The 26,472-nt window shown below is 43.0% G+C and overlaps 2 protein-coding genes across 2 annotated transcripts in view; both read right to left on the reverse strand.

Annotated features, from left to right (window-relative positions):
* The window catches only part of CYBRD1 (cytochrome b reductase 1), a 29,070-nt gene extending 15,978 nt beyond the window's left edge, over positions 1-13,092 (reverse strand). Inside the window, exon 1 of the mRNA XM_006731781.3 lies at positions 12,817-13,092. Coding sequence (XP_006731844.1) covers positions 12,817-13,009 — 193 coding nt within the window. The 5' untranslated portion in view covers positions 13,010-13,092. The remainder of the gene's footprint in view (positions 1-12,816) is intronic.
* The window catches only part of DCAF17 (DDB1 and CUL4 associated factor 17), a 318,055-nt gene that overhangs the window by 229,181 nt on the left and 62,402 nt on the right, over positions 1-26,472 (reverse strand). The window lies entirely within an intron of this gene.

The following is a 26,472-nucleotide window of genomic DNA, read 5'->3' on the forward strand; positions in this document are numbered from 1 at the left end:
CTCTCTGAGGGCAGGAATGTGTTTTTCTGTTTTTCCTTGTACCTGAGCCTAGGACAGCCCTGGGCTCAAAGTATGTAGATCCATAAGCATGTTTTTTTTTTTTAACTCTTATTTTGAGATAATTGTACATTTACATGCAATTCTAAGAAATAATACAGAGAGCCCATATACTCTTCACATAGCTGGTAATATTTGGTGTTACCAATGGTAACATCTTACATATAACCATAGTACAATATCACAACCACGAAATTGACGTCAATATAATCGACTGACCTAAATCAGATTTCATTAGTTTTATTTGTGTATGTGACCCATAAGTATTTTTAAGATGAATATAAAACACTTTCTGCACACTGATCAAAGTCTAGGAAAAAAATGAAGTCAACTCAAACACATGGTTTCCCCTCCTTATGCTTTTTCTCCTCTGATTCAGTGGCACACCATATATGATTTTCTAGTTATCAAGAAAAGCAAATGCCTCTTTATCCAATGACTTTGTGACCTTTCATCCACACAGTAGAGCCTTTTGCAATCTGTGTGATCAGGCAGTAGTAAAATAAAAATGTGGAAAATGTGAAAATCTAATAATACATCTCACCATCTTCTGGGTTAACCTCATTTATTACACACACACACACACACACACACAGCTGAGCCCTTGCTAGATAGGAGGCATCCTGCTAAGTGCTCCACATGTTTACATTTACATTATAACTCTTAACCTCAACTCTGTGAGGAAGGTACAGTTACTATTACCATGACCATTATATAGAGGAGGAAGCTAAGGAACAGAGAGGCTAAGTAGCTTGCTTAATCTTAGTGTTTTAAAATTAATATTATTGTCATCATCATCATCATCATCATCATCCTATCACCGAGGCACTGCCCTCATCTTAGATGAGGGAACTTGAACATCTACATATAAAAAGGGAATACTTGGAATATGTTTGCTTGAAAAGCAAATTATGAACAATAAATCACAACAGCTTTTTCTCCCCAATCTGGATCCTGTTATATTAAATTTTTCCAAAGTCAAAACTAACCTCTGATATTAGAAGTCAGGAGTAATTGTCATGACTGAGAGAAGTTACAATGGTTACCAGGAAAATTCTCGGATGCCTGGGATATTGTTTCATGATCGAGTACGTGAGTGTGTTCATGTTATGAAAACACGTAACTTATGATTTAGGTATTTTTCTGCATGTATGTGGTTCTTCAATAAAATATTTACCTAAAAAAATGTTCAGCGAAGAATTTTTACTCTTCTAAATAATACAGGCATCACAGAGGAACATGATAAAACTAAAATCTTTCCCCTTTAAGTGTTAAAACTGGATTTTTAAACCTTTCACATTTACTCAAATGATTTTAGATTGGTTGCACACTAGCTTTCCTTCTCCAGCAGGAGTAGCATGAATGGAACACAAGTCAATCTTTTACTGTGGATTTGGGATTACCAATAAAACATATTGTCCTATTACCAGAGGAGAAAGCCCTTAGGGGCCTCAGGCAGGAGAGGGGCTTGCTTCTGATTCACATGAGCCCAGGCAATTAAGGTTTTTCAGTCCCTGGGTCTAGTTTAGAGTTCTTCAATCTCCTTTTTTAGTTTCTTCCTCAGGTTAGGGTGCTTACCTTCCCTCCATCATCCTGTATTATCTTTTATTCCTACCAGATTTAAGTTCTAGTTTATAAATCTTTATGTTGGCAAAAATCGGAACATCTGTTAAATCAGGGTGATGAACACATGGGGATCTGTTATGTTACTTTCTGTATGATTGAAAGGGTTCCTAATTGTTTTAAAGTTAAACCAACATCTTTGTAAACTCAGAAACCTAATATCGAATTAATCTCTACTAAGTAGGCAGCCTGTGGAAATTGGAGAGGCTCTCATGTGAGTGAGGCACAGAGTTTTCTGCCTATCCTGGCTATATAGAAGTTCTGCTACATAGTTGACTATCATCAGAATGCTCTCTAGGTAAATGAAGGATAACTGCAAAATGCTGCATTTGCATAAGGTGTTTACATGTTTTAAAAATATATAAGTAACCAAACTATGGTGTACTTCAGGAGAAAAGGGCAATCTTAACAAATCAAACCACATTTCTTAAACAAGAAGCTACTCTCAACAGCTATAAAAACTGCCTGGAGAGCGGAATTTAAATATTTCTTGCTTCTTTGGCTTGGCATTTACCTAGACACCATTCCTGAGGTTCAGCGAGAAGGAAGAAAAAGGTCTCATGAGCCCATGAGGAGGGGAAATGGCATCAAACAGCTACTTGTAACTGAAACAAGGCTTTTCTGTTAGAGGTCCTAGTTAGCAAGACCATTTTCCCCCAGAAAATGAAGGAAAACATGAACACATATATCGAGAAATACATGTTAAATCTTTATAAAAGAAAAAATATTGGTAGTGGAATACGCTGTTGTGATAAACTTAAAAAGAAAGCAAGGAAGAAAAAATAGAAAGAAAGAAAAGGAAAGGAAAAAGGAAATCAACACCTGTGTTTAATTATTTTTTGGACAAATGAAAGTGAAAATACAGTAACTTGAATTTATTTATTAGAAAATTTCTCAGCTCCCCACTGCCTAATCAATTCAGGAATATGTGAAAATATGTACTCTCTAAGATGTAATCTCTAGATTGACACCAGCTTTCGATCCATATAGCATTACAGAACTATCTATATGCAGGTTTGTCTACATGCAGGCAATGCAAATTTAGAATCTGTCAAAGGGTATGTGGAGAGAGGGGCACTTGGAAGGAGAAATGTCCCCAAACATAGAAAACAATTTGACTCTAGTCCTTCTGTGTTTAAATCTTATGATTCATGAAGGTAGGAGCATGTCTATTTTGTTCCTTGCCATATCTCAGCATTTAGCACACAGCCTGGCACACAGGAGGAACTCATTAAGTGTATGTTGAATAAATAAATTTAATAAAGTACAGTAATTTATTCAGTATTCCCCAGCAAATGAGCAGACCCCAGCAAATGAGCAGATCCTCTTTTAAAATGCACGAATCAAAAACTCAAGACAATCTGTACTGCTGATCCAAGTTTTAGCTCATGTAAGACCGAATGGTCCTTTCAAGTAAGGAACAAGGTACTCTACACTTGTGCCCACTAAACAGCTTTACATAAGCTTTAAGTGAACCCCAAAAAACAGTAAGTTATTGTTTGAAGTACACTGTAATTTTAAGACACTTACAAATTCTACTTAAATGTGGGGTACCCATTACACTTTTCTTAACTCTTTGAATAAAGTATTATTTTGACATCCTCAGTATACGTTCTCAGCAATATTATCAACTCATTTCTCCGTGCACCCAAAAATGTACCAGACTGTATCCAAAGACCTCAAGTTTATTTTTATTTTTTTAAAGATTATTTGACAGAGAGAGAGAGCACAAGCAAGGGAAGTGGCAGAGGGAGAGGGAGAAGCAGACTCCCCGCTGAGCAGGGAGCCCGAGGACTCTATCCCAGGACACTGAGATCATGACCCACGCAGAAAGCAGACGCTTAAGGACTGAGCCACCCAGGCGCCCAAAGACCTCAAGTTTAAACGTAAACGCAGAGAACCCTTTTAAAATAATCTTGGAAAGATTCCTGCAGTGGCTCTCAAAGAGACTGAACTCTGAAGCACCGCAGCCTGAGAGTTCAGGCCGCCCGCACTGCGCTCGCGGAGCACCCGGGGCTGGATGGCCGGGGACGCCGTGAACCCGGCACGCGGAGAACCCGGCAGCAGCGACGCGGGCGGGCTTCCCCCCGGCACCGCCCGCTGCGAGCCCCCTGAGCGCCCGCCTCCCGGTAGGCCAACAGGAAAGTCGGGCTTGGCAGCGACCAGCCAACCTGGTCCTCTGCTCCCCTTCATCCAGCACAGTCAGAATTTGTGGTTCTACCACAAGTGACCATCAGATTTTTATCTTCAATCTGACCCCCACTCTCTGCCATGGGCGAGGGTCCCCGGTGTGTCCCAGTCCAATAAAATCTACCTGCCACTGGGAAAAAAAAAAAAAAGAAGAATCTTAAGTTTTGAAACATGCCTGTGTATTCAAACTGTCTCACCACATGAATATCATGTAACTGAAAACTTTTAGAGAATCAAAATGCAGGAAGGGATTTGGATGATTTGGAAGATTTGTTTTAGTGTCCTGGCACTTAAGCATCTCTTTGAAGTGACTGAAATTATCACAAAGGCAGCTAGATGGTACCAAATAGTGTGTGAAGAGAGAAAAATTCGATTAATTGCTAGACATGTATAAATATCCAGAAATCCTGCATTGTTAGAAACATCAGCTATATTTTCTTATGCCTCATATCAATATTATAACAGATTACAAATATTATAACTGGTTCTGACATCACCTCTTTGACCCTGGTCAGGCATTTGATCTCTAAAATTAGGCACTGAACTTCAAATCCTAGCCAGCTTTAAATACTTAGGGCTCAGGTTTTCTAAAAGAAAACCATAACTCAGCTGTAACAAACTCAAATGGGAACAACTTATAGGCAAGGCTACATTTTACTCATTTGTTTTACACAGTGTCTGACATACAGTAAGTGCTTAATAAATGTATGCTAATTAAATAGGATGATATATGAAAACTGAATGAATGAATGAACTTAGAAAAGTACAGCCCAAGTCTGTACAGTTATTTCAAAGCCTATTTTGGCCTTTTAAGAAAGTTTCTACAGGAAGAAAAGTAGTTATAACAAAGATTTCTGGTCTAATTTCTTAAAAGAGAAGATTGTTCTACTTTTTAAGGGAAAAACTTTAAATTCCACAAAGTCAAGATAGAAAGCTCTAGCAGAAGTCACTTGTAAACTGGAAGGTATGGACTGGATTTGGTCCATAGATGTGTTTTGTTTGATCAGCACCATGTTCGGGGGTTTTGTTCTGGTTCTGTGGCTGGTTTTAGATTGAACCAGTTTTTTAAAAATCTGGATTCTCTGGGATAATGGGAAGCCCTAGCCACTTTGGGCTGGCATCCCCATACAGCCACAATTCGCTGCAGCTAAGAGGTTTCCTATTTTGTCCAAAGTAGGCCCTCTCCAATTCTTTACAATCCCTCCTCCGCCCTCAACACACACACACAAAAGGCATCTCCCTTCTGCTGCATGAGGATCTGACCTTTGGTTAACTGTCCTAATAAAGACATACCAGTGGCTTGACACTAATGTTATTAGGCAACACCATTTATAATGAAAATAACCCCCTGATGAACGGGGAGAAACAATGAAAAATCTATAAATACCTAATAAGAATGCCAATCTTTGGGCTTCCCAGAGTGCAATGATAACTGTTATATCCTGTGTTGGTTTCGTAGGTCTACCATAACAAATTACCAAAAACTGAGTGGCTTCAAACAACAGAAATGTATTCTCCCACAGTTCTGAAGGCCAGAAGTCCAAAATCAAGGTGTTGGCAGGACTGGTTCCTTCTGGAGGCTTTGAGGCAGAATCCAGTCCATACTTCTCTCCTAGCTTCTGGTTGCTGCTGGCAACTCTTGGTGTTCCTTGGCTTGTAAGCACATCATTCCAATCTCTGCCACCATCTTCACATTGCCTCCCCCTCTCTGTGTCTGTGTTTCATGTCTTCTCTTTTCTTTTATAAAGTCACAAGTCATTGGATTGAGGCCCCACTCTAAATCAGGATGATCTCATCTTAAGATCCTTAACTTTACATCTGCAAAGACACTATGGTCACATTCACAGGTCCGTAAGATTAGGAGTGGGACATGTCTTTTTGGGGCTACTGTTCAACTCACTGAATATCCCCTGCAGGGACACTGGAGACCAGGTCTGTAGAGCATTACAAAAGGTCCTGGCTCCTGTGGGGCATGAGGACCTTAAGCTCTGATCCCACCAATCAGATCTTGTCTCTTGATGTCTGAACTGTCACCTGGAGAGAGGCTGGTTTAGGGAGGGATATATGGCTGCTACGTGAACTATTGCAGAAAGGGTGCCCATTGAAAAAGAATAGCAAACGCTGCCCTGGCAGGAAGCTCTGCTTCCTGTCCTATATCCTTCTGAGTACACTGGTGCCCAGTATGGTCTTGGCAGCCTTGTGTATCTGAATGTTTAGTTGAACACAGGATGACACTGGTGGGTGCTATACCACTTCTCCTATTTACTTCATAAGCCATCCTTGTCGGTACGGCCCCTGGTTTAGAGGACTGGCCAAACTTTCGTTAATTTCATTTCATTTCATTAATATTTACCAAATGCTGGTTATATGTTCGGTAACATTCTACACACCATGGATATAGCAGTGAAGAAAACAGACAAGGGAGTTTACATTCTAGTAGAAGACAGACAATGAATGAATAAATAACTAAAATAGTCAATGGTCAGAGTCTGGATAACACTGTATTCGGAGTTTGGGGTATATATAATTTTCTAAAGGATTGGATGAGAAGTATGATAGGAAAAGAGGAATCCAGGATGACTGTATGAATGTCCAAAAAGGATGAAGCTACCATTTACTGAGACGGGGAACCTGTATGACAAGTGGTTTTGGAGGTGTGAAGAAGATGGAGAGTTGAGGTTCGGACATGTCTATTTGACATCCAAACAGAGAGTCTGAGTAGACAGATGGATATGTGGGTCTGGAGTTCTGGGGAGAGGTCCACGCCAAAGACACAAATATCAGATTCAGCGAATAGATAGTGTTTAAAGCCATGAGACTGGATGAGATCACCAAGGGTATGAGTGCATCAAGAAAGGAGAAGTGGTCAGAAGACTGAGCTTTGGGCACTGTAAATTTAAAGGATCAGGGAGATGAAGAGGAACCAGCAAAGGACACTGAAAGGCACAGCCAGTGAAGAGAGTAGAGCCAAGAGCACCGGGTGTCTTAAAAGCCAAGTGAAGGAAGTGTCCCAGGGAGGTCAGTTACACCAAATGCTACTTTCTGATCAGGCAAGATGGAGGGCTGAGAATAGACCACTGGAATTAGCTCCGTGCTTGCCACTGGTAACTATGTTAAGAGCAATTCTGGGGACGCCTGGTGGCTCAGATGGTTAAGCGTCTGCCTTCGGCTCAGGTCACAATCAAAGTGTCCTGGAATCGAGTCCGACATGGGGCTCCCTGCTCAGTGGGGAGCCTGCTTCTCCCTCTCCTGCTCACCCTGCTGTGCTCTCTATCTTTCTGACGAATAAATAATAAAATCTTTTAAAAAATTAATAATAATAAAAAAAGAGCAATTTTGGTGGAGCAGTGGAGTGAAAGCCTGACTGGAGGGGGTTCAAGAGAGAATGAGGGAGAGGAATTGGAGATACTTTTTGTCAATACTTCAGGTGTTGACAAAAATTTCCAAAAAGTTCTGTGGTAAGGCAAGCAGAGAACTGAAACAGTAGCTGAAGGGGGGACGTTAAGAGTGTGGTTGGTTTTAAGATGAGAGAAATTACAACATGTTGGAAATAAGCCAACGGTGGGGAGAAAGTGAATGATGCAGAAGGAAAAAGGGAGAATTGATATCTTTATGTAAGCAAGAGAAGGCACAGTTCATACTTGGGCGGCAACATTCGAATGTGCCTAAGGCCTTTAGAGTAAAGATGCATTTCCAATATAATATGATGCCCATTCTTCCCTAATAAATCAGTGCTGCCAAACTGGCTAAACAGGATAATCACTGAGGGGGAAGGGAGGGCACTTTTACTTTAGATGCTATCATTATCATCACAGATGAGTAAAACTGCATTTTGTTACTAACAATTTAATGATGGTACAGAACTAATCACTCCTTCATTCAATAACGATTTATTCGCCTACCATCTGCCAGTTCCAGGTGGTTTTTTAGGTGTCAGATATACAACAGTGAGCAAAATAATCATTTCTAAAATATTTTTATTAGTTACATTACAAAGAGATCTGTGTGCATTTATTTATAACAAAAAATGTGTCTTGGGTTGCCTAGAATTGGGTCCTTATGCTTTGTGAAAACCTTCCTTTCCTTAAAATTGGTAGGTTTTATTATCAGTGGTGCCCTCACGGCTGGTTTTGGAGTAGGTATCTGGGGCACTTTCTCCACTGTCTTCTTTGCCATGCTCTACCCCAAAGAGCCTTTTCAAATACACTTAAGTGGACTTGGAATGTGGTCACTTTTAGATGCATTAATAGGATATGCCAACTGCCTTTTAAGAACCACTCAATTTCTTTTTCTTAGTCTTTTAAATGTTACTGAAATGTAGTTATATTCTCTCACAAAGCCAACTTGAGATCATTAGATGATTCAATTTCTCTCCCTCCAGTGTATACAGTAGAGTTCTACATGTAGAAAAGGAAGGAGTATAGAATTGCTGAGACTTCTATTCACCAAATTTATATACTTGAATTTTCTACCTTTTACCAAATAACACATTCCACCTTGCTGAACCTTTTAAAAGGTCAACTGCCATTTTGAGGGGGTTTATTTGTTTCAGTCTTTTCTGTAGCCTTTTTTTCAAGGGCTCTTTCTCTGATTTCCTGGCAGTGAACTTACTTCTTGGGAAACATTCCTTTCAGAAAAGCACAAAGCCTCTTCTAAAGTTCTCCTTGAAACTCTTCCTCATTCACGTTTACTAGATATTCCACTCGTTTAAAATTTTATTTCAGTTTTAGATATCCTATCGTCTGCTATGCTCCATTTTAGAATACATGTATTTCCCAAAATTTATCTAGACTGTGTGTGCATGTGTCTGTGTGCCCCCATACACACACAGACATTTAATTTGTAATTTTTATGCTTACTCCAGAGCTTACTGCTCAAAGGTGTTTCACAAGACTCTCACTTGTTCTCAAATGGTTTTAAGTACTGTTTACTGTTTGTGTCTTGTATTTGTAAGGCATTTTATGCCTAGAGTAATAACTGTAATTTAGCCTTCCCTTCTTCATCTCTAAATATTTGTGCATCACAAACTCAATTGCATCCTGTTCATTACTAGAGATCTGAAACAGCAAAACCCAAAAATTTCTTTCCTGAAACAATTACACACAGTAAAAAAGCCCGTTTTAACATGGCTAGTCTGTAATGCGTGTTTCCCTCCTGGTGCCTTCCTGCTGCGGGACCTGAGAAGGTGCTGGCCCACAGAGATTTGTAAAAACTCAGGACTACTATGTGTGTGCCTGTCTGTAGGAAAAAGCTTATGTTTATGTCAATTAAATGCATTATCTGATTAAAGTGCTTTGCAAGTCTGGAATCCAAACAATAAACAGGATGGGGAATGTTGACAGGACAAACATTCCAAAACTAATACAAATACCGTAACTAAGCTTTAAGAAAACAAGGTTTGCATAAAAGCAACAGATGAAAATTTCCAAAATATTCATTTACATGTTTTTGGTGTTTTTTTTTTTTTTTAAGATTTTATTTATTTATTTTACAGAGAGACACAGCGAGAGAAGGAACACAAGCAGGCGGAGTAGGAGAGGGAGAAGCAGGCTTCCCGCGGAGCAGGGAGCCCGATGCGGGGCTCGATCCCAGGACCCTGAGATCATGACCTGAGGGGAAGGCAGACACTTAACGAATAAGCCAAGAGAAGGAGAATCTTAAGCAGGCTCCCCTACGTGGGGCTTGATGTTACAACCCTGAGATCACAACCTGAGCCGTAATCAAGAGTCGGACGCTTAATGGGCTGACCACCCAGGTGCCCCTCCATTTACATGTTTTTGCCCAAAAGTGAGTATGAACAGATTAAGAAAAGCCCAAAGTTTAGAGAAACTAGAAATCCTTTTAGGAAAACTCTAATGGACTCTAACAGGAATAAAGAATTTCAAGGTGTATTTTAGATGAAGCTTTTTGCTTCTCTTAAGGATATTTTGCGGAAAGTAAGCATATTGCCATAAAGGCAGAGAAATGAACCTTGAAAACAAGGCCACTGAAAACATACTACTTCCATGGATAAGGTACTTAATTGCTCAGTGCCTTGGTTTATTTATTTATTTTTTAAGTTATAAGGATTTTATTAGTTTATTTTATTCCAAATATCTTCTCGGACCACATTTACTTTTAGGAGTCACATTACGAAAAAATAGGCCAGATGGCCTGAGATGTTTTTCAGAGCTCCTCTCAAGACCGTGAAAAGAAACCAAAAAGAGAAGATCTCCCCAGTTCCAGTCAGGCTGTATCCATATGTGAAAATAGAACCATTCCCAAATAGTTTCCAACTAAAATTTTATTTTCAATAATCATCTGTTGCCTGTCTTCCTGGTGATGGGATGTAGTGAGGGCACCGTTTCAGGGCCACCAGATGGTGTCCTCATGTAGATAGACAGTTCCTGCTCAGGTCCACTGGAAGGGGACGGGGAAGTATATTGTTTATAGCAATAATAGCCTTGGTTTATTCTTAAATACCTGTGAAAGAACGCACTTAGTGGGCATACAGAAAGCACTCAATAAACTTTCGTGACCGTTTTGTGACTGTCTCCTCTTTGGTCAGTCAGTCAGGAAACAACTAATATCATCTGTGTTTCCCTTACTCTCACAATTATGAGAAGACTCTGGAAAGTAAGAGCGGCTCTGAAGTGCTGGTTGGGAGAGATGAAGAGACTGTTTCTACTATTGTGAGCAAACAGAAGATGTTGACAGCTCTGGCCACACTTAAGGGCTCCACCACGAGGGAAAAAGCATTTCTGGTGACAGAGCCTTTGGAACTTGAGTATGTTTTTCTCATTTTCGGTCAGTGGCAAAATAACTGGGACTTACATAACAAAATAACTTGGCTGGCTGATGGCCCTCGCACCCCCATGCCCATCGCACCGCAGGTGAACTAAGCATGAGCAACGCCTGCCCCTGTATCCCAGGGTGGGAGGATGCTGGCCACACCTGCTGAAGGCTGCCAAACACGCTTTACATGGAAACAAAAATCTTTTCTTTGGGAACGAGGCCGGAGCTCTTTTGTTCCCTTGTTTGTTTTGGAGAGCCAGATATTAGTGGAGAAAAGGCGACCTGCTCAGAGACAAGGCTTAGAGGTTTCAGCCGGTGGGGACCTCTTTCTGAAGCCTTCATGCTTCTCTCCATTATTTTCTGAGCCCCTCCCCCGCACGGCTTTCTACCGCCTTCTAAATACTTTATCTGCCAGGCCTTGACTTCACTTTTTTAAAAGTGGCTACAAATGGCGCTTGCGCCACTAGCTAGAGCTTCCTCCAGCTCAACATCAGAGGAAGGAAACTGGACACTTAGCAGCACTACACAACCACAATAAAAACTGCCATAGGGGCGCCCGGGTGGCTCAGTCGTTAAGCGTCTGCCTTCGGCTCGGGGTCATGATCCCAGGGTCCTGGGATCGAGCCCCGCATGGAGCCCCGCATCGGGCTCCCTGCTTAGCGGGGAGCCTGCTTCTCCCTCTCCCTCTCCCTCTGCCTGCCACTCTGCCTACTGTGCTCTCTGTCAAATAAATAAATAAAATCTTAAAAAAAAAAAAAACCTGCCATAGATTGGGGAGGAGGGGGCCCACAGACAAAAATGTGTGAAAGCGGTCAAGAGATACAAGCTTCAAGTAATAAAATAATTCCTGGGGATGTAAGGTACAGCATGGTGACTACATTAATAATATTATATTGTATATTTGAGCCGTCGCTAAGAAAGTAGAACTTAAAGATTTCTAAGAGTGTACTTCTCCAAAGTTCTCATCACAAGAAAAAAAATGTGTAGCTATGTGAGCTGGTGGATGTTAACTAGAGTTACTGTGGTGACCATTTCGATTTATAAATCCTATATATATATAAATCCTATATATATAAAATACACATGTTATACACATGAAACATACAATGTTATACTTCGATTATATCCCAAAACAAAAACAAAATCTACCGTCAACTGAACCCTCCCTCCCGGTCAGCCTCATCCCGGAGAGTGCAGGCCCGGAGCTGGCTTGTCCGGGCCAAACGTGGACACAGCAAACCCCAGGGATGTCTCAAGCACAAGCTCCGCTGGGAGCCAGAGGGCCGCAGGCCCCACCTGACATCTCGGGCCAACGCAGGGGCCAGCGCCCAACAGGAAGGCCCGCAGGGGAAATTTCGCTGGTCGCCAGCCACAAAAACAAGTTGGGCTAAAGTCTGTCCAATGACCAGGCACGGAAGCCTAACACCCTTTTGAGTCCTGGAGGCTGGACTGAACTGAACGCTCTAGGAGGAGTGAAACAAGAGCTGATGCTTTACTCACCCTGGCCACCGGCTGAGCGGCCCCTTCACTCAGGACTGAGGCTGGGACAGGAACAAATTCTCGCCCCACCGTTTTCCCCGTTGCCTTTCTCTCCTAATCTGCAGCTCTGAAGAAAGTTCAGAGAAAGGCCTCGCCTAAAGAGCCTCTCTGCGCCAGTGATTGCGCAGGCTCCGTCCACAGGGGGCGATTTTCGGGGCTAAGGGGCTAGGGACGCACGGCACTGCAGCCTTCCTCCTCCGTTCCGGCTTCTGGTGTCCGGAGTGCCTCAAGTGCGCCCCGGCCACTCGCAGCAAAGAGTTAACCAAGTGGGGCCGGCGTAGCGGGCCACCCGCCCGGCTGCAGCGGTGCTCAGCCGCTCCCCCCGCCGCCGCCCCGAGGCGTCTGGCGGCGATCCCCCGGCCCCGCGCGCCGCCCCAGGGCCGCCACTGCCAGCTAGCCCACGTCGGCCGAGCCACGGGTCTGCGCGCCCGCGGCCCCCGACTCCGTCCCGCCGCCGCGCTCCGCCGTCTGGGCGCCCCGGCACGCTCCGCTCGCGGCTCCCCGCCCCGCGCGCCTCGCGCGCCCCTCTCGTCCCCTCGCTCGCCCACGTCGGCCCCACTCGGCTGAGAGCGATCGGTCCGGGACCCCGGCCGGCGCGTCCCTCCCCGCTGCCTCCCAGGAGGTGCCCAGTACCGATGCCCTGGATGAAGACGAAGCCAGTGACCATGAGCACCGGGTGCCAGTTAAACTCGAGCGTGGTCCCATCCCAGCCGAGTCCCTCCCGGTAGTGGAGGACCCAGATGAGGGTGAAGATCACGGACAGGAAGCCGACGAGCAGCGCCGACACCAGCAGCCCCAGAAAGCCCTTGTAGCCGTCCATGGCCATCAGAGCCCCATACTCCGCGCCGCGACAGCCCCACGAACTCTCTGCCAGGCGGCGGCGGCGGCGGCCTCAGGGCTCTGGCTCCGGGGCGGGACGCGGGCTTCGACTCCTGGGAGCTGCCTCCGCCCGGGAGGAGGGGCTTCCTCGCCAGCCGGCTGGAAGCTCGGGGCCGCCCCCTGGCCCGGCATCCGGTAACCGATCCAGTTTGTTGTTCAGAACGAGAGCTGGATTCCATACCCACCGCTTGCTTTGAACTCCACCCGTGTCTTTACTTCTTTGTGGGATGATGAAGGCAGTGGGGCTACCGAGGAGAGAGGACGGGATTGTGTGTTGATTTTGATTAACGGAGCCTCCTGAGTCCCAACCCTGAGGATTGGCAGTCTTCAATCCCTGCCAGGAAGGTGCCAAAGAGGCCCTACCCGGCAAGGAAACTCCTTGCAGTTTGTGCTTTAGAGAAGAAAGACAGACATCTCCTGGACCCCAGATTTGCCTATATAGTGTGATAAATAATGGATTTTTTAAAAAGATTTATTTATTTATTTATATGAGAGAGAGAGATAGAGTACATGAGAGGGGGTAGGGTCAGAGAGAGAAGCAGACTCCCCGCCGAGCAGGGAGCCTGATGTGGGACTCGATCCCGGACTTCAGGATCATGACCTGAGCCGAAGGCAGTCGCCTAACCAACTGAGCCACCCAGGCGCCCCTAAATAATGGATTTTAAAAGTGCCCACCTACACAAACTAATTTGGACCAAAGCCCCACTTTGGTGAAGTGAAGCTTCACTCTTTGCCCTCTTTCCAGCATTACTGTTACCCTTCTCCATTAGACTGTTGTCTGTTGCTGTTAAAGAAAACGTGGCTCTGGCTGTTAGGGCATCTAGAATGCGTTTGGGAACGTTCACTTCTAGCCCTCTCCTGTAGCTCATCTCCAAGGACCGGCGCACCGTATTGTCTTGTTGCCATTTTGAAAGACCTTCGGATGTGCAGGTGGTGTATGGAAGTGATTCTGAACAGAAAATACCGGTTTTAAGCCAAGGAAGTAGATGTCAAGCCCTGATAGTAGGGCAGGATTAAGGGTTAAGAGTCGGAAGCTGCAGACTTCACCTGTGTCATTATTTTTCCCTAGGCGGAGATAGAAGGAGAGGGAGAATAAGCACATGGAAAAGAAGGACCCCTCCCCGCAGTACAAGGCTTTCTATGGCCTGGCCGAGCCTCACCCTCCACTCTCATCCTTTCACACCCTGACAGGCCCTGATTTTCATGGCTGTAAACTTCTCACGTAGCTCCTGACCCCTCTACTCACATCCTTGCCTCTGAATTTTCCTGACCCCATCTCCACCAAGACATCATCTCTGAATCTGCCCTTGCCTCTGTTTTATGCCTCCACTCACCCACCTCCCCATCCAATGCCTCTCTGCTTCATTTTTATCAAGCTGCGATATAATCTTCTGTTCCTGTGGCTGTCTCCACTCCCCAGACTGCCCCCTTGAGAGTATTAACTGATTTATCATTTTATTCTTCCTTGGCATATAGTAGTTACTCAAATGAATCGGACTGAGTGTGTAAGGGTCCTGGCCAGAAATAGATGGCACATTCCAATTGGGCAATTTAATAATGAACAGGACTATTTGCAAAGTTGTGGGCAGGGTGTAGGAAACCACAAGGGTTTGGCAGTGCCCAGGCCTGAAGGGAAGAGGGTTACTGGAATCTGGAGAGAGAGAACTGTGTAAAGAGGGCAGTCTGACTGAGGTTCTGGCCTTGAGTTGGGGCTGCAGCCAGCCTGCAGCGACCTCACAGGGAGGAAGAATGAGAGGCAGGATGAATATTCCTGTCTTACTCTCTTTCCCTCAAATCTCCTGTCCAGGGTCCCAGATGGCTGACGCTTATCAGAAGCCAGAGGGTAGTTGATGTAGTCTATATAGGTCAGCCTTCCAGGACACACAGCAGGGTGGAAAAGGGTACAAGTAAACCCGTAGGAATGAACAGAAACTATCACCGAATCTTCCAGTTTTACTTTTTTGGTTCCTGAGTGCTGCAAACTTACCCTGTTTAATTTTATACTGTTTCTCCTCCTTTGTGATCTTCCACTAGTAATTCTTTAACAATGTCATTGTGTCCCTATTCTTCTCCCTTAAAGTAGCTATTCCTTGTCCCCAGTTAACTTCTTCGCCTCCTTAACACCTGTTCTCCACTCCTGAGTTTATTTTGCTCCACAGAAGCAGCAAATAAGAATCTCTGGGATTCCAGATTCCATTTAACAAAACATCTCAGGAGAGTGAAAACATGGCCAAATGGTACAGATGGTGTTGAATTATCTTGAATTTAACAAGCTAAACTGAGAGGATTTCAACTTTTAAGTTGTTCTTGTAAAAAGTTCAGAAAGAATAGAAAACCAGGGAATCATGGAAGTAGTCATTAGTAAAAGTTTATTTATTGTGCACACAGCAAAAAGACAGTTTGCAAACCAGGAGCATTCAGACCAAAACATGGAATGAGGTTCAAGGGTACAAGTGTATTGTTACAAAGCAGCTTATGTGGTGAGAAAGCAGTGACTATTCGTTTTGCACAGTGATTTTTTTTTTTAAGATTTTTAAATTTATTTATCTGACAGAGAGAGCACAAGCAGGGGGAGAGGCAGGGAGAGGGAGCTGAGCAGGGAGCCCGATGCGGGGCTCAATCCCAGGACCCTGGGATCATGATCTGAGACAAAGGCAGACACTTAACTACTGAGCCACCCAGGCGCCCCTCATAGTGATTGGTTTTAATATTAGATTTTCATAAAAGGGAATTGATTAGTGGTTATTTCCTATCAATCCTGAGAAACAGTCCAAGTTTTGGTTATGATTTCCAGAGGCATAAGCCAGAAATGACCTTTGTCAAATTAATCTTACAAAATGAGCTCAATTTAGCTTTGCTTGTATGACTAAACTGGTTTTTTCTGCTCAGGTAATTTTCAAGCCTGGTCTCCATTTGTTTCTTAACATCCTTTAAGGACCTAACTGATAAAACTTGTCACTTGAAAGAGGAACATTTTTAATAAATATTGTTGTGGCTTAGTTTTAACAACTTTTTAAAACAAGAGTTGTTCAATACTAGAAGTTTCCTTTGGGAGATGGTAAACAATTTGTCACCAAAGTCAGACTAGATAATCTGTCAGCAATGCTATCAAAGGGATTCCTGATGTTTGTGGGGAAAATGGGGGGTGGGGTGGGGCAATGAACACCAGAGGATAGCCTTCCTAAAAACCTGTGATGCTTCAAGCATGCACATGTTGGCATAGGTTTGTTTTGTTTTGTTCCTGGCAGACATAGAATGCAGAGTAAGGAGATAGGACCTGAAGGGACAGGGAAAGAAAATCCAATCCCCACTCACCATGAGATTAGGAACCAGGTGTCCTATATGCCATTTATCTATTGAACTTCCATGAGGTATTGTTTTCATTTCTTTTGGTGCATACAGAAGTCCACTATTCTAATGTAAAGTGTAAGTTGTGCCTAGTGGTTTGCTTTGTGAGATAAGTGGACCATTATTTAAATTTTCAAATACTGACTGTGTGTTGGTTACTCTGTTTGTCCCTCCATTCTCTATCCTTCTTTGTCTTGCCTTCTGCCCTGGCAGGCTCCTTGCCCATTGGCTTCCAATGGGCTTTGGCCAACGTGCTGAAGAAGGAGATTAGAGGGCAGGAAGAAAGAGAGGTCAACCTTTTTATCTCTCCCTGCCTCCTTCCCAGGCCGTGGTTTTTGCAGTGGTTGCATTTCTTTGCCACAACAATGTTTGAGTGACCCCTCTTCCACAGCTGTAACTCTCCCAGGGTCAGGTAACACCATGCCCACTTGCTTATACAGGCCCACGTGTTGCTTGTCCCTTGTCTTCACCGTTCCTTGTTGGGTTTTCTTAAGTCTGTTTGCACCTCTGTAAATACTCCCTTTATTACACTATCTTCAAACAGCTGGTTTGCTTCAAACCAGGACCCTGACAGACAAGTAGAAAACTTATCTCACCCAATACTACTGTTCCCCTAGCTCCACCTAATTGTCTATGCCTTCTTAGGACATATTATGAAAGGAAGAATATATGAAACAAGAAAAAAACCACAAGCAGGAGGAATGAGCTCAAACATCTTCTTGTTCTCCCTTCTATTAGACAAGAGATTTGGGGATCAGAAAGCTGTCTCAGTGACTCACAGCTGATACCCTGACCCATGATGTAAACCAAGCTCAGGCAGTGGTCAAAGGCTCCTTAGAGAAATAAAGCAAGGATTATGACTTTGAAAAGAACAAAAACCCATGTTAATGAGAGGAATATACTTCCCCATGTGAGGCTAGACTGTGTTGTCTTTGTGGAAAAAAACGAATGTCTGCTTTGCTGAGATGTTTCTCCTCTAAGGGAACTGGTGAGGAGATTAGCTCCAGCTCTGGCTGTAGGGAGACTGGTGGAGGAATCGGCCTCTATTATCTCTCTAACTCAAGAGGCTCTCAGAATCTACCTGCCCCAAGAGGGCAGAGCTGAAGTAAAGACAGACTTCATTTCAGGAACCCCAGTTTGGGGAGAGGTAGAAAGTAGCTCTTTTCCTGAGGGAACAGAATGGTACACCAGCCGGGGAAGCCGACACAAGAAGAGGAAGATGTCTGGGGAGAATAGAGGAAGTGAGGAAAGCACCTTAAGAGGTGCCCAATCAAAAGGCCTAACTCAATAAGGGCCTCTTCCCCCTGCAGGGTTGGGAGGGGTGTTGGTCAGATCAAGGCAGTACTTTTGTTCGCCCACTCTATACTGCTCTGTAAGATCTAACTGACCCTTCATTTAATTTTTAAAATTGCTTCCATCATCATCCCATGAGAGTTTTGGGAGTTTGGTGAGGCAGGAAGCCCTTGGAAAAGGGATTAGTAACTCTTTCTAATCATCTTGCCTTCTCCTAATCATCTGGCAAAATAAAATTACAATGATCCTACTCTGGCCCTACCTTTTCAGCCCAGGCATTAGTAGGTGGAGCCTCATCCGGGCAGAATCTGGCCTTTGTCCAGGCAGAAGAGAAATAGAATTCAATTCTCTGATTCCCCAAATCTCATCGGCCACCTTTACTCCATAGATAAGCACGAAATAACCAGTTGAAGAAGAAAAGAATGGGGCCCGGTCATACCCAGGCTCAATTTACTTTATAGCCCTCCTCCCCACACAAACTTGGAAACCCTAGATTAAAATATAAACTTCGAGGTGAGGATTTGGTCTACCCTATTTACTGTTGCTCTTTTAGGGTCTGTTCTAAAACTGTGCTGAGATTTGCTGTGAATGGGTGCGTTTGACACACAGACACACAAAAAGGACTGCCATGAAGGAAGAAGTTACTTTTGTATATTCATAGACCCCTGGGAACAGAGGCACTGGAAGTGCTGCATGCCCCACGGGGCCACACCGCGCCCCCGGGGAAGCACCAAAACCAGATGAGCAGGCGGATAGGGGGACTGCAGCCTGGAGACTTTATTGCGGGTTTTGAGGGAAGGAATGGGCGAGGCAAGGTAAGCAAGTGGAACAGACTCAGAATCGGATAGTCTGAATAATTTCCGTGGCTTCTGGTTGATAGGGGAGGTCCCCAGTTGTCCCATCTCTGGCCCTGGATTGTTTAGGGCAGGGGATGGTGCCAGGAAGTACTAGAATTTGATAAAAGCTGGGTAGGGGGGGACGCCTGGGTGGCTCAGTCGGTTAAGCATCTGCCTTCGGCTCAGGTCATGATCCCAGGATCCTGGGATCGAGTCCCGCATCGGGCTCCCTGCTCCGTGGGGAGCCTGCTTCTCCCTCTGCCTCTGTCTCTCTCTCTGTCTCTCATGAATAAATAAATAAAATCTTTTAAAAAAAAAAAAAGCTGGGTAGGGGAATGGACTCTGAAGTGGTGTGACCTCTACATATCAGAGGTGTGCTGGCAGGCAAATTGTTATCTCCTGAGAGGGGCAGTCCCCAGGTCCACAGGGCCCCAGATGCCAGAGCATCAAGAATATGGAAAAGAAGAAAATACAGTTACTACAGCCTTGGACAATTGCTGACAAAGAAAAGGCATTTAAGAATACATTCGTGGACTGCCTGACTAGAGGGTTAGATTGGAGAGCCTAAAATCAAGTCAGAGAATTTGCAAGGGAAGGAATGTTCTAGAACAATTTTCTTCCATCTCAACCAGATTTTATAAATGCATCGGACTATTTAGGTGGGACATCAAAGTATGTTAAAAATTGGGTTATATTATCATTAATGAGTAGTCAGACATCATTTTACCTTTGGAGAACTTTATTGGATGCTTCCTTGTTTGGCACTGAAATAACAGGAGTTAAGCTATCCAATTTTTTTAAAGGAGTTCACAGACAGAAGTTCTCAGAAATATATTTCTAGAATTTTGACTCATGGATCTCAAGATCTTATTGAAGTTTGAAGGAATCATGCATTTCCAAAAAAGAACTCTGAAAGTAGAACACAGAGGCGCTCTTACTTGATCAAATATTTGGCTAAATAACTTTTATCTGCAAACAGCTTAAACTGACCTCACTGGATCTCAGGAAGAGATTATAATTTCTGTTAGAAGTTCTTTAAAAAAAAAAAAAAGATTTATTCATCCATTTGAGAGAGAGAGAGAGAGAGAGCAACCCCGGGGGAGGGGGAGGATGGGGAGGGCAGAGGGAGAGGGAGAGAGAAAATCCCAAGCGGACTCCCCGCTGACTGTGGAGCCAGACTCAGGTCTCAACTGGGGGCTCTGGATCCCACAACCTTGAGATCATGACCTGAGCCAAAACCAAGTCAGATGCTCAACCCACTGAGCCACCCAGGCGCCCCTCTTAGAAGTTCTTTTTTTTTTTTTTAAAGATTTTATTTATTTATTTGACAGAGAGAGACACAGCAAGAAAGGGAACACAAGCAGGAGGAGTGGGAGAGGGAGAAGCAGGCCTCCCGCGGAGCAGGGAGCCCGCTGCGGGGCTTGATCCCAGGACTCTGGGATCATGACCTGAGCTGAAGGCAGATGCCTAACGACTGAGCCACCCAGGCACCCCAGAAGTTCTTTTTAAAGAGAAAACCAAATGGTATAAGTCCAAATTTTATTTTTGTTCCAAAAATAATTTAGCTTGGCCTCTGTCATTTATATGTTGCCTCAAGACTAGATCCTTGAGATCCCAGTCAACAGGAAGCAGTTGGAATGAGGCAGTAGGCATTGCTCTGGGGCTTCAATCTGCTACCAGTTTGCCATACAATCAGACAATTTACAGGGTCCCAAAACTGGGCTGCAGTTTGCTAATCTGCGCCAGGACGGCTTGGAACTAGATCAGGGTCTGTGGGTAGGATCTGGACGGGGTGGGGAAAACTGCACCTTTATTTTCCTTAACCCACTAGTATTTGCAGTGGCTATGACCAATAGAAATCACTGATATTTTTATGTCTCATTAAGAATTGTTACAGATATCTCAGTGTATCACTTAGCTCAGCACTTTTCAGAGTCACAGCAGTTATTAGACCTGCAGCAGATCTTATTAATGTAGCAGTAACAAATCACATACACGAGCATATCACCATTTTCTTTTAAACTGTGATTAACTCCTTTTTTAATGTAATTAGTTTTCTTTGTAATCTTTTTTTTTTTTTTTACATTTTATGCATTTTAAAACAATATTCGGAGGAGAGGTCTGTAGGTTTTATTTAGCCTGCCAAAGGAGTCCACAGCACACAAAAGACTGAGAACCCCTGAGTTAAATGATCTCTAAGGCTTATTTTTGCTTTTTTTACCCAGAAATCCAGGGGAAGGCTATCAACTAAATCCAACTCACATCTTACAAAGTACAGTCAGTCACCATCCTACTGTGATAGGAATGTAAAAAACAATACTTGAAGAACTTGACACATCTCTTAGAAAGCCAACCTAGAAAAACCTTATATCCTCTTAATCCAGAGCTATTGTTGAGTTGTCCTGAGTGTCATACTTCCTCAAGAATAAAAGCAGGTCTCTTGATTGTCTAATCTTTATTTACTGATGTGTTCTATAAGCCAGGCCAGGAAAGAGTGTCAAACAGACCTTGTTTGTCATGGGTATCCTGTTGCCCCCTCTTTCAATACCTTTCTCCCCCTCTCTTGGCTGTTCTTCTTCCCAACACCCACATTATGTACAAGAACCCCCAACACTCAGACCTTCCTACCACCATCAAGGTCCCCAGATGGAGACTTAACCTTCCTTTACTCTCTATCAATATGGAGTGATTCCAGGTCTCTTTCATGCTGAGTATTGATGGTCGATGGTCATACTAACACCATGAGAATTACTAATGCTTATTGACAATTTAGTATGCCCCAGGCATAGTTCTATGAACTCTCCATGTATTAAATAATTTGATTCTTAAAACAACCCCATTTTATAGATGGGGAAACTGAGCCCCAGAGAAGGTAGTCAACTTGCCCAAGTTCCCACAGCAAAGAGGTAGTGGGATTGGGATTCAAACTCAAGTAGTTTGGCTCTATTCGTGCACTTGTAGATATCATGCTAAACTGCCATGATTTATTTAACAAATGCCCCGTTTGTTGAACTGTCATTTATGTTGCTTACAGTGTTTCACTACTAGAAAATTGCCTTCATGAATGTCTTTATACATAAATAATTTTACATCTCTGGCTGTTTCTTTAGGGCAGATTCCTAAAAGTGAAACTACCAGGTTAAAATTTTTTAATCAGATTGCTTAATTATTCTACAAATGACTGTAGCAATTTGACCAGAACTGTATGATCATGTCCCTTCACATCATTGCCAATAAAGGGTATTATTGTTCTGTATTTTAAAAATGTTTGGGGGCGCCTGGGTGTCTCAGTCAGTTAAGCGTTTGACTCTTGATTTCAGCTCAGGTCATGATCTCAGGGTTGTGAGATTGAGCCCTGCGTGGGGCTCTGTTCCTGGCATGGAGCCTGCTTAGGATTCTCTCTCTGCCCCTCTCCCTCTGCTCCTTCCCCCCCCAAATGTTTGCAAATCTGATGGGCATCACATGATAGCTCATTATAGTTTGCGCTATACAATGTAGCATTTCTCATGTAGTAATTGTTCATTTGTATTTCTTCTTTTGTGATTACTTGTTCCTCTCCTTTGACCATTTAAATAAAATTTTGTGTAGGGCTACCTGGGTGGCTCAATTGGTTAAGCCTCCGACTCTTGGCTTCAGCCTGGGTTGTGATCTCTCAGTTTGTGCAATTAAGCCCCATGGCGGGCTCTGTGCTCAGCAAGGAGTCTGCTTGTCCCTCTCTCTCTGCTCCTCCCCCTGCTTGCACATTCTCTAAAATAAATAAATAAATCTTTAAAATAAATAAATAAAATTTTGTGTAATCTTTACTTCCTAATAAATTCTTAACATAGAGCTTTGGAAAGATTTAACTGGAAATAAATGTTAGTTCTTCGCTGAGCATGAGAAGACTGAGATTTCACAATGTCTTACAATGTTCCAGTGTCATGAGACCTGGGGACTTATTTGGGTTGCTTTAAGTCAGCAACGCCTTGGTTTGAATAAGGGATCACTTTCTGTTCCTGTATCTTGTTCTTGAGATTCTCAAGCTGCTTTTCAAAAAATTGTATTCTAAAACAATTCCTTACTAAGCACGTTTCTCCTCTCAATCCTCCTTTATTGATGTCACTGTTTTAGCACAAATGCTGATTACTATTACCCATCCTAACTACCTCTTCCTCAGCGCCTCATATTTGTACAACATGAGGTTCTATTTTCCATGGTCTTCACAGATCACTAGGGAGAGGGATACCTACGTGTCTTTTGAGGTTGCTTCCCCTTGTTAGCCCCTACATCCAGTTAATGGGTCCATCCTACCCCCTGAGAAATCCACTCATTTCTCTTCATCTTTTCTGCTACTTTAATTCCAGCAACCCTATTATCAAACCTAGATTAGCAAACAGCCATCCAATAGGGTTTCTTGCTTCTAGTCTTGCCACATCTCCCCCAGACCACGCATTTCCCACACTACATGAAAAGATAATCCAAAAATACAAACCTGAGCACATTCCCTTGATTAAATCTTTCAGTGGCCTCAGGTTTAAAGAAAACTTTCTTGGCATGGCATGCAAGGCCTTTCTGAATGAGCCTCATCTCCTCCAGCAATCTTGGATGCCTCTCTCATCTTTCTACAGAGAGAGGTGGTTTTAAATGAATGAATGTGGAAAGATAGAGCTCAAACCATGCTTTGGATAATTTAGGAGAAAGAAGACTTCGACATGATCTAGCTTACCATATCAGATTACTACTTTGAGGTATGGAGTCAAAAATCAGCTCATTGTAAAATGCCACTTTACCTTCTGTGTGTTGGCCTTTGAACTGGGCATACATTTCCATCAAAAACCTTGAAGTTTTACTGGGTTCTCTGGTCATAAAATCATTTAAAAGCCTCAAATCTCATCCTACTTTCCAACATGAGTCAATTTTTTAAAAAAGTTATAGCATTATACAAGAATTATGGTCAGGCTAGATTCTACCCTTTGAAAAAGCTTACTGATTTGAGATATGGAGCCTTGGAAAATTACAGACCCCTGTCCCTGGCACTAGCTAAGCATCTGAAAGGATCACAGCTGGCCAGGCTATGGTTGTTAAATTGTGATTGCCAGGTGCTAGGCTCCTTGAGGTGCTACTTTAATGTGCTCATTAATCCTCTGCAAGTTTGGGCGCCTGGGTGGCTCAGTCGTTAAGCGTCTGCTTTCAGCTTAGGTCATGATCCCAGAGCCCTGAGATCGAGCCCCACATCGGGCTCCCTGCTTGGTGGGGAGCCTGCTTCTCCCTCTCCCACTCCCCCTGCTTGTGTTCTCTCTCTCACTCTCCCTCTCTCTGTCAAAAAATAAAATCTTAAAAAAAAAAATCCTCTACAAGTTTATTAAAATGCAAATTCTGATTTAGTAGGACTGCAGTGGAGCCTGAGGTCCTGCATTTCTAACAAGCTGGTCCATGGACCACACTTTGAGTAGCAAGGACCTAGAACTCTGACTCCCTCTTCCCATATGCAGGAGTTGCTTTTGCTCCATACGAGTAAAGCAAAAATAGTTTTTGAAAGTGGCAAGCTATTTAAGTTTATGTCTCTGTTTAATTACTTTTTTTGATAAAACTAATATTTGGGTAAAATCCTTTTCTTCAATATATGTTAAGCAACCACCGAGGAACAGAGTGATTTTTAATTTTTTTTAAAGATTTATTTATTTATTATAGAGAGAGATCATGAGAGCATGAGCAAGAGGGGCAGAAGGAGAGGGAGAGCGAATCTCAAGCAGACTCCTCACTGAGCACAGAGCCTGGGGTGGTACCCAGTCCCAGGACCCTGAGATCATCACCTGAGCCAAAACCAAGAGTTAGATGCTTAACTGACTGAGCCACCTAGGCGCCCCCGGAGTGAATTTTTAAAAAATCATCTGTCCCTTCTTTTGCAGAGTCTTGATTTTGAAATCTTAATCTACTTAAATATCCCACATTTTGATCAGTGTGAATGTAACAGAATCCAAACCTGGGAGAAGCTGGAATATTATTTCTTTGTTTCCAGCATAGTTTAGGGTGAACACATTGCATATTATGCAAGGAATCTGATTTAAGATTAAAGGACTCCTTTCTCTCAGCACAATTTTTATCATGCTTATCATTACTCTCTTTTTTCTCAGCATTATCTCATCATCCTGATGATTTTTTTATTTTGATATGTCAAATTAACTGCTATTTGGCCATAAAAAATCTTATAATTCATTTTACAGTCTTTTCCTTAGTTATTTTACTATAGACCTGAGAACCGTATAACTGATCAGCGTGGTAATAAACATGATTATATTTGCAAAGAACCCATGAGTCAATTTTAGTTGCTTCTTCTAATTTGTAACTACTTAATCAGACTGGAAGGAGTCATCAGGCAGAAGAGGGCTCATGGGGCCACAGATTCTAACCTGCAGCAACAGTGTGTGCAAAGAAAAGGTCAGAAATAAGAGCATGACATTTAGGGGGACACTACAAATAATCACAATTTAACAACCACAGCCTGGCCAGCTGTGACCCTTTCAGATGCTTAGCTAGTGCCAGGGACAGGGGTCTGTAATTTTCCAAGGCTCCATATCTCAAATCAGTAAGCTTTTTCAAAGGCTAGAATCTAGCCTGACCATAATTCTTGTATAGTGCTATAACTTTTTTAAAAAATTGACTCATGTTGGAAAGTAGGATGAGATTTGAGGCTCTTAAATGATATTATGACCAGAGAACCCAGTAAAACTTCAAGGTTTTTGATGGAAATGTATGCCCAGTTCAAAGGCCAACACACAGAAGGTAAAGTGGCATTTTACAATGAGCTGATTTTTGACTCCATACCTCAAAGTAGTAATCTGATATGGTAAGCTAGATCATGTCGAAGTCTTCTTTCTCCTAAATTATCCAAAGCATGGTTTGAGCTCTATCTTTCCACATTCATTCATTTAAAACCACCTCTCTCTGTAGAAAGATGAGAGAGACAGAGACAAGAGACAAAGAAACAAAGAGACACAGAGAGAGAGAGAGAGAGGCCAGGCACTATGCTAGGTGCTGAGAACATAACTGAGAGCAGAAATTGACAAGGTTTCTGTCCTCATAGAATTCCCAGTCCCCTCCAAATACTAAACCTGAGTCTTGGACCTGTAATCAGTTCAGATAGGAGGAAAAGTAGATCCAGTATCTACTTCTAGCAGCACGGGAATGGAGCCACAGGGTGAGAGAGAATGTGGAAGGAAGATACTTGAGGGGAGGCCATTCACTCAAGAACTGACCTTTTACTGAGCTTTAACTTCTTTGAACACTCTATCCCTAGAAAACTCAGTCCAGTCATTGTCCAAGTTTCTGACTAATCAGCATTCTCTTCCAGGAGATGTGATAAGGGTGGATGGAGAATGAAGGAGAAAGCAAAGGAGATATCGTTGTCCTAGAATATAAAGAGATTGTTATTTTGTGTGGTCTGTAAAAGACTAAGCCATTTCCTACACAGAAGAAATTATTTAAATGTACTGAGAATCTACTATGTGCCAGGCCTTCTTCTCGGCTTTTGGGACACAGCAATGAGCAAAACAAAGACCAGTGCTCTCTTAAAGCTTCCATCCTTGTATTCTGCAAAAGATTCACAACAGTCGTGCTTCAGTTTCAAAAAGGAAAGAATATTTTATTATTATTATAGAAACCTAATAGAAACAGAAGAGAAAAGGAATCTACACATAGATGAAGAAGGTAATAGTAGGCAATAAATGAGAATAAGGCAAAGTTACATCAAATCAGGTACTTAAAATATCCAACCTCATTAGCTGGGGAAGCCCCGTGGAAACAAACAGCCAGGCTGGAGTCCTGATTGAGAGGCCTGAGTGGAGTGTCCTCCCCTCAGGTGAGACTTCCAACTGACCATCTCCCTAAGGGCCATATTTATAGGGCAAGTAATAGGGTTTGAAATTAAACATTTGTTTGCCTACGTGCAGCTTGG

Source organism: Leptonychotes weddellii, chromosome 3 (genome assembly GCF_054177405.1).
Source record: "Leptonychotes weddellii isolate Sample4059 chromosome 3, ASM5417740v2, whole genome shotgun sequence".
Lineage (NCBI taxonomy): Eukaryota > Metazoa > Chordata > Mammalia > Carnivora > Phocidae > Leptonychotes > Leptonychotes weddellii.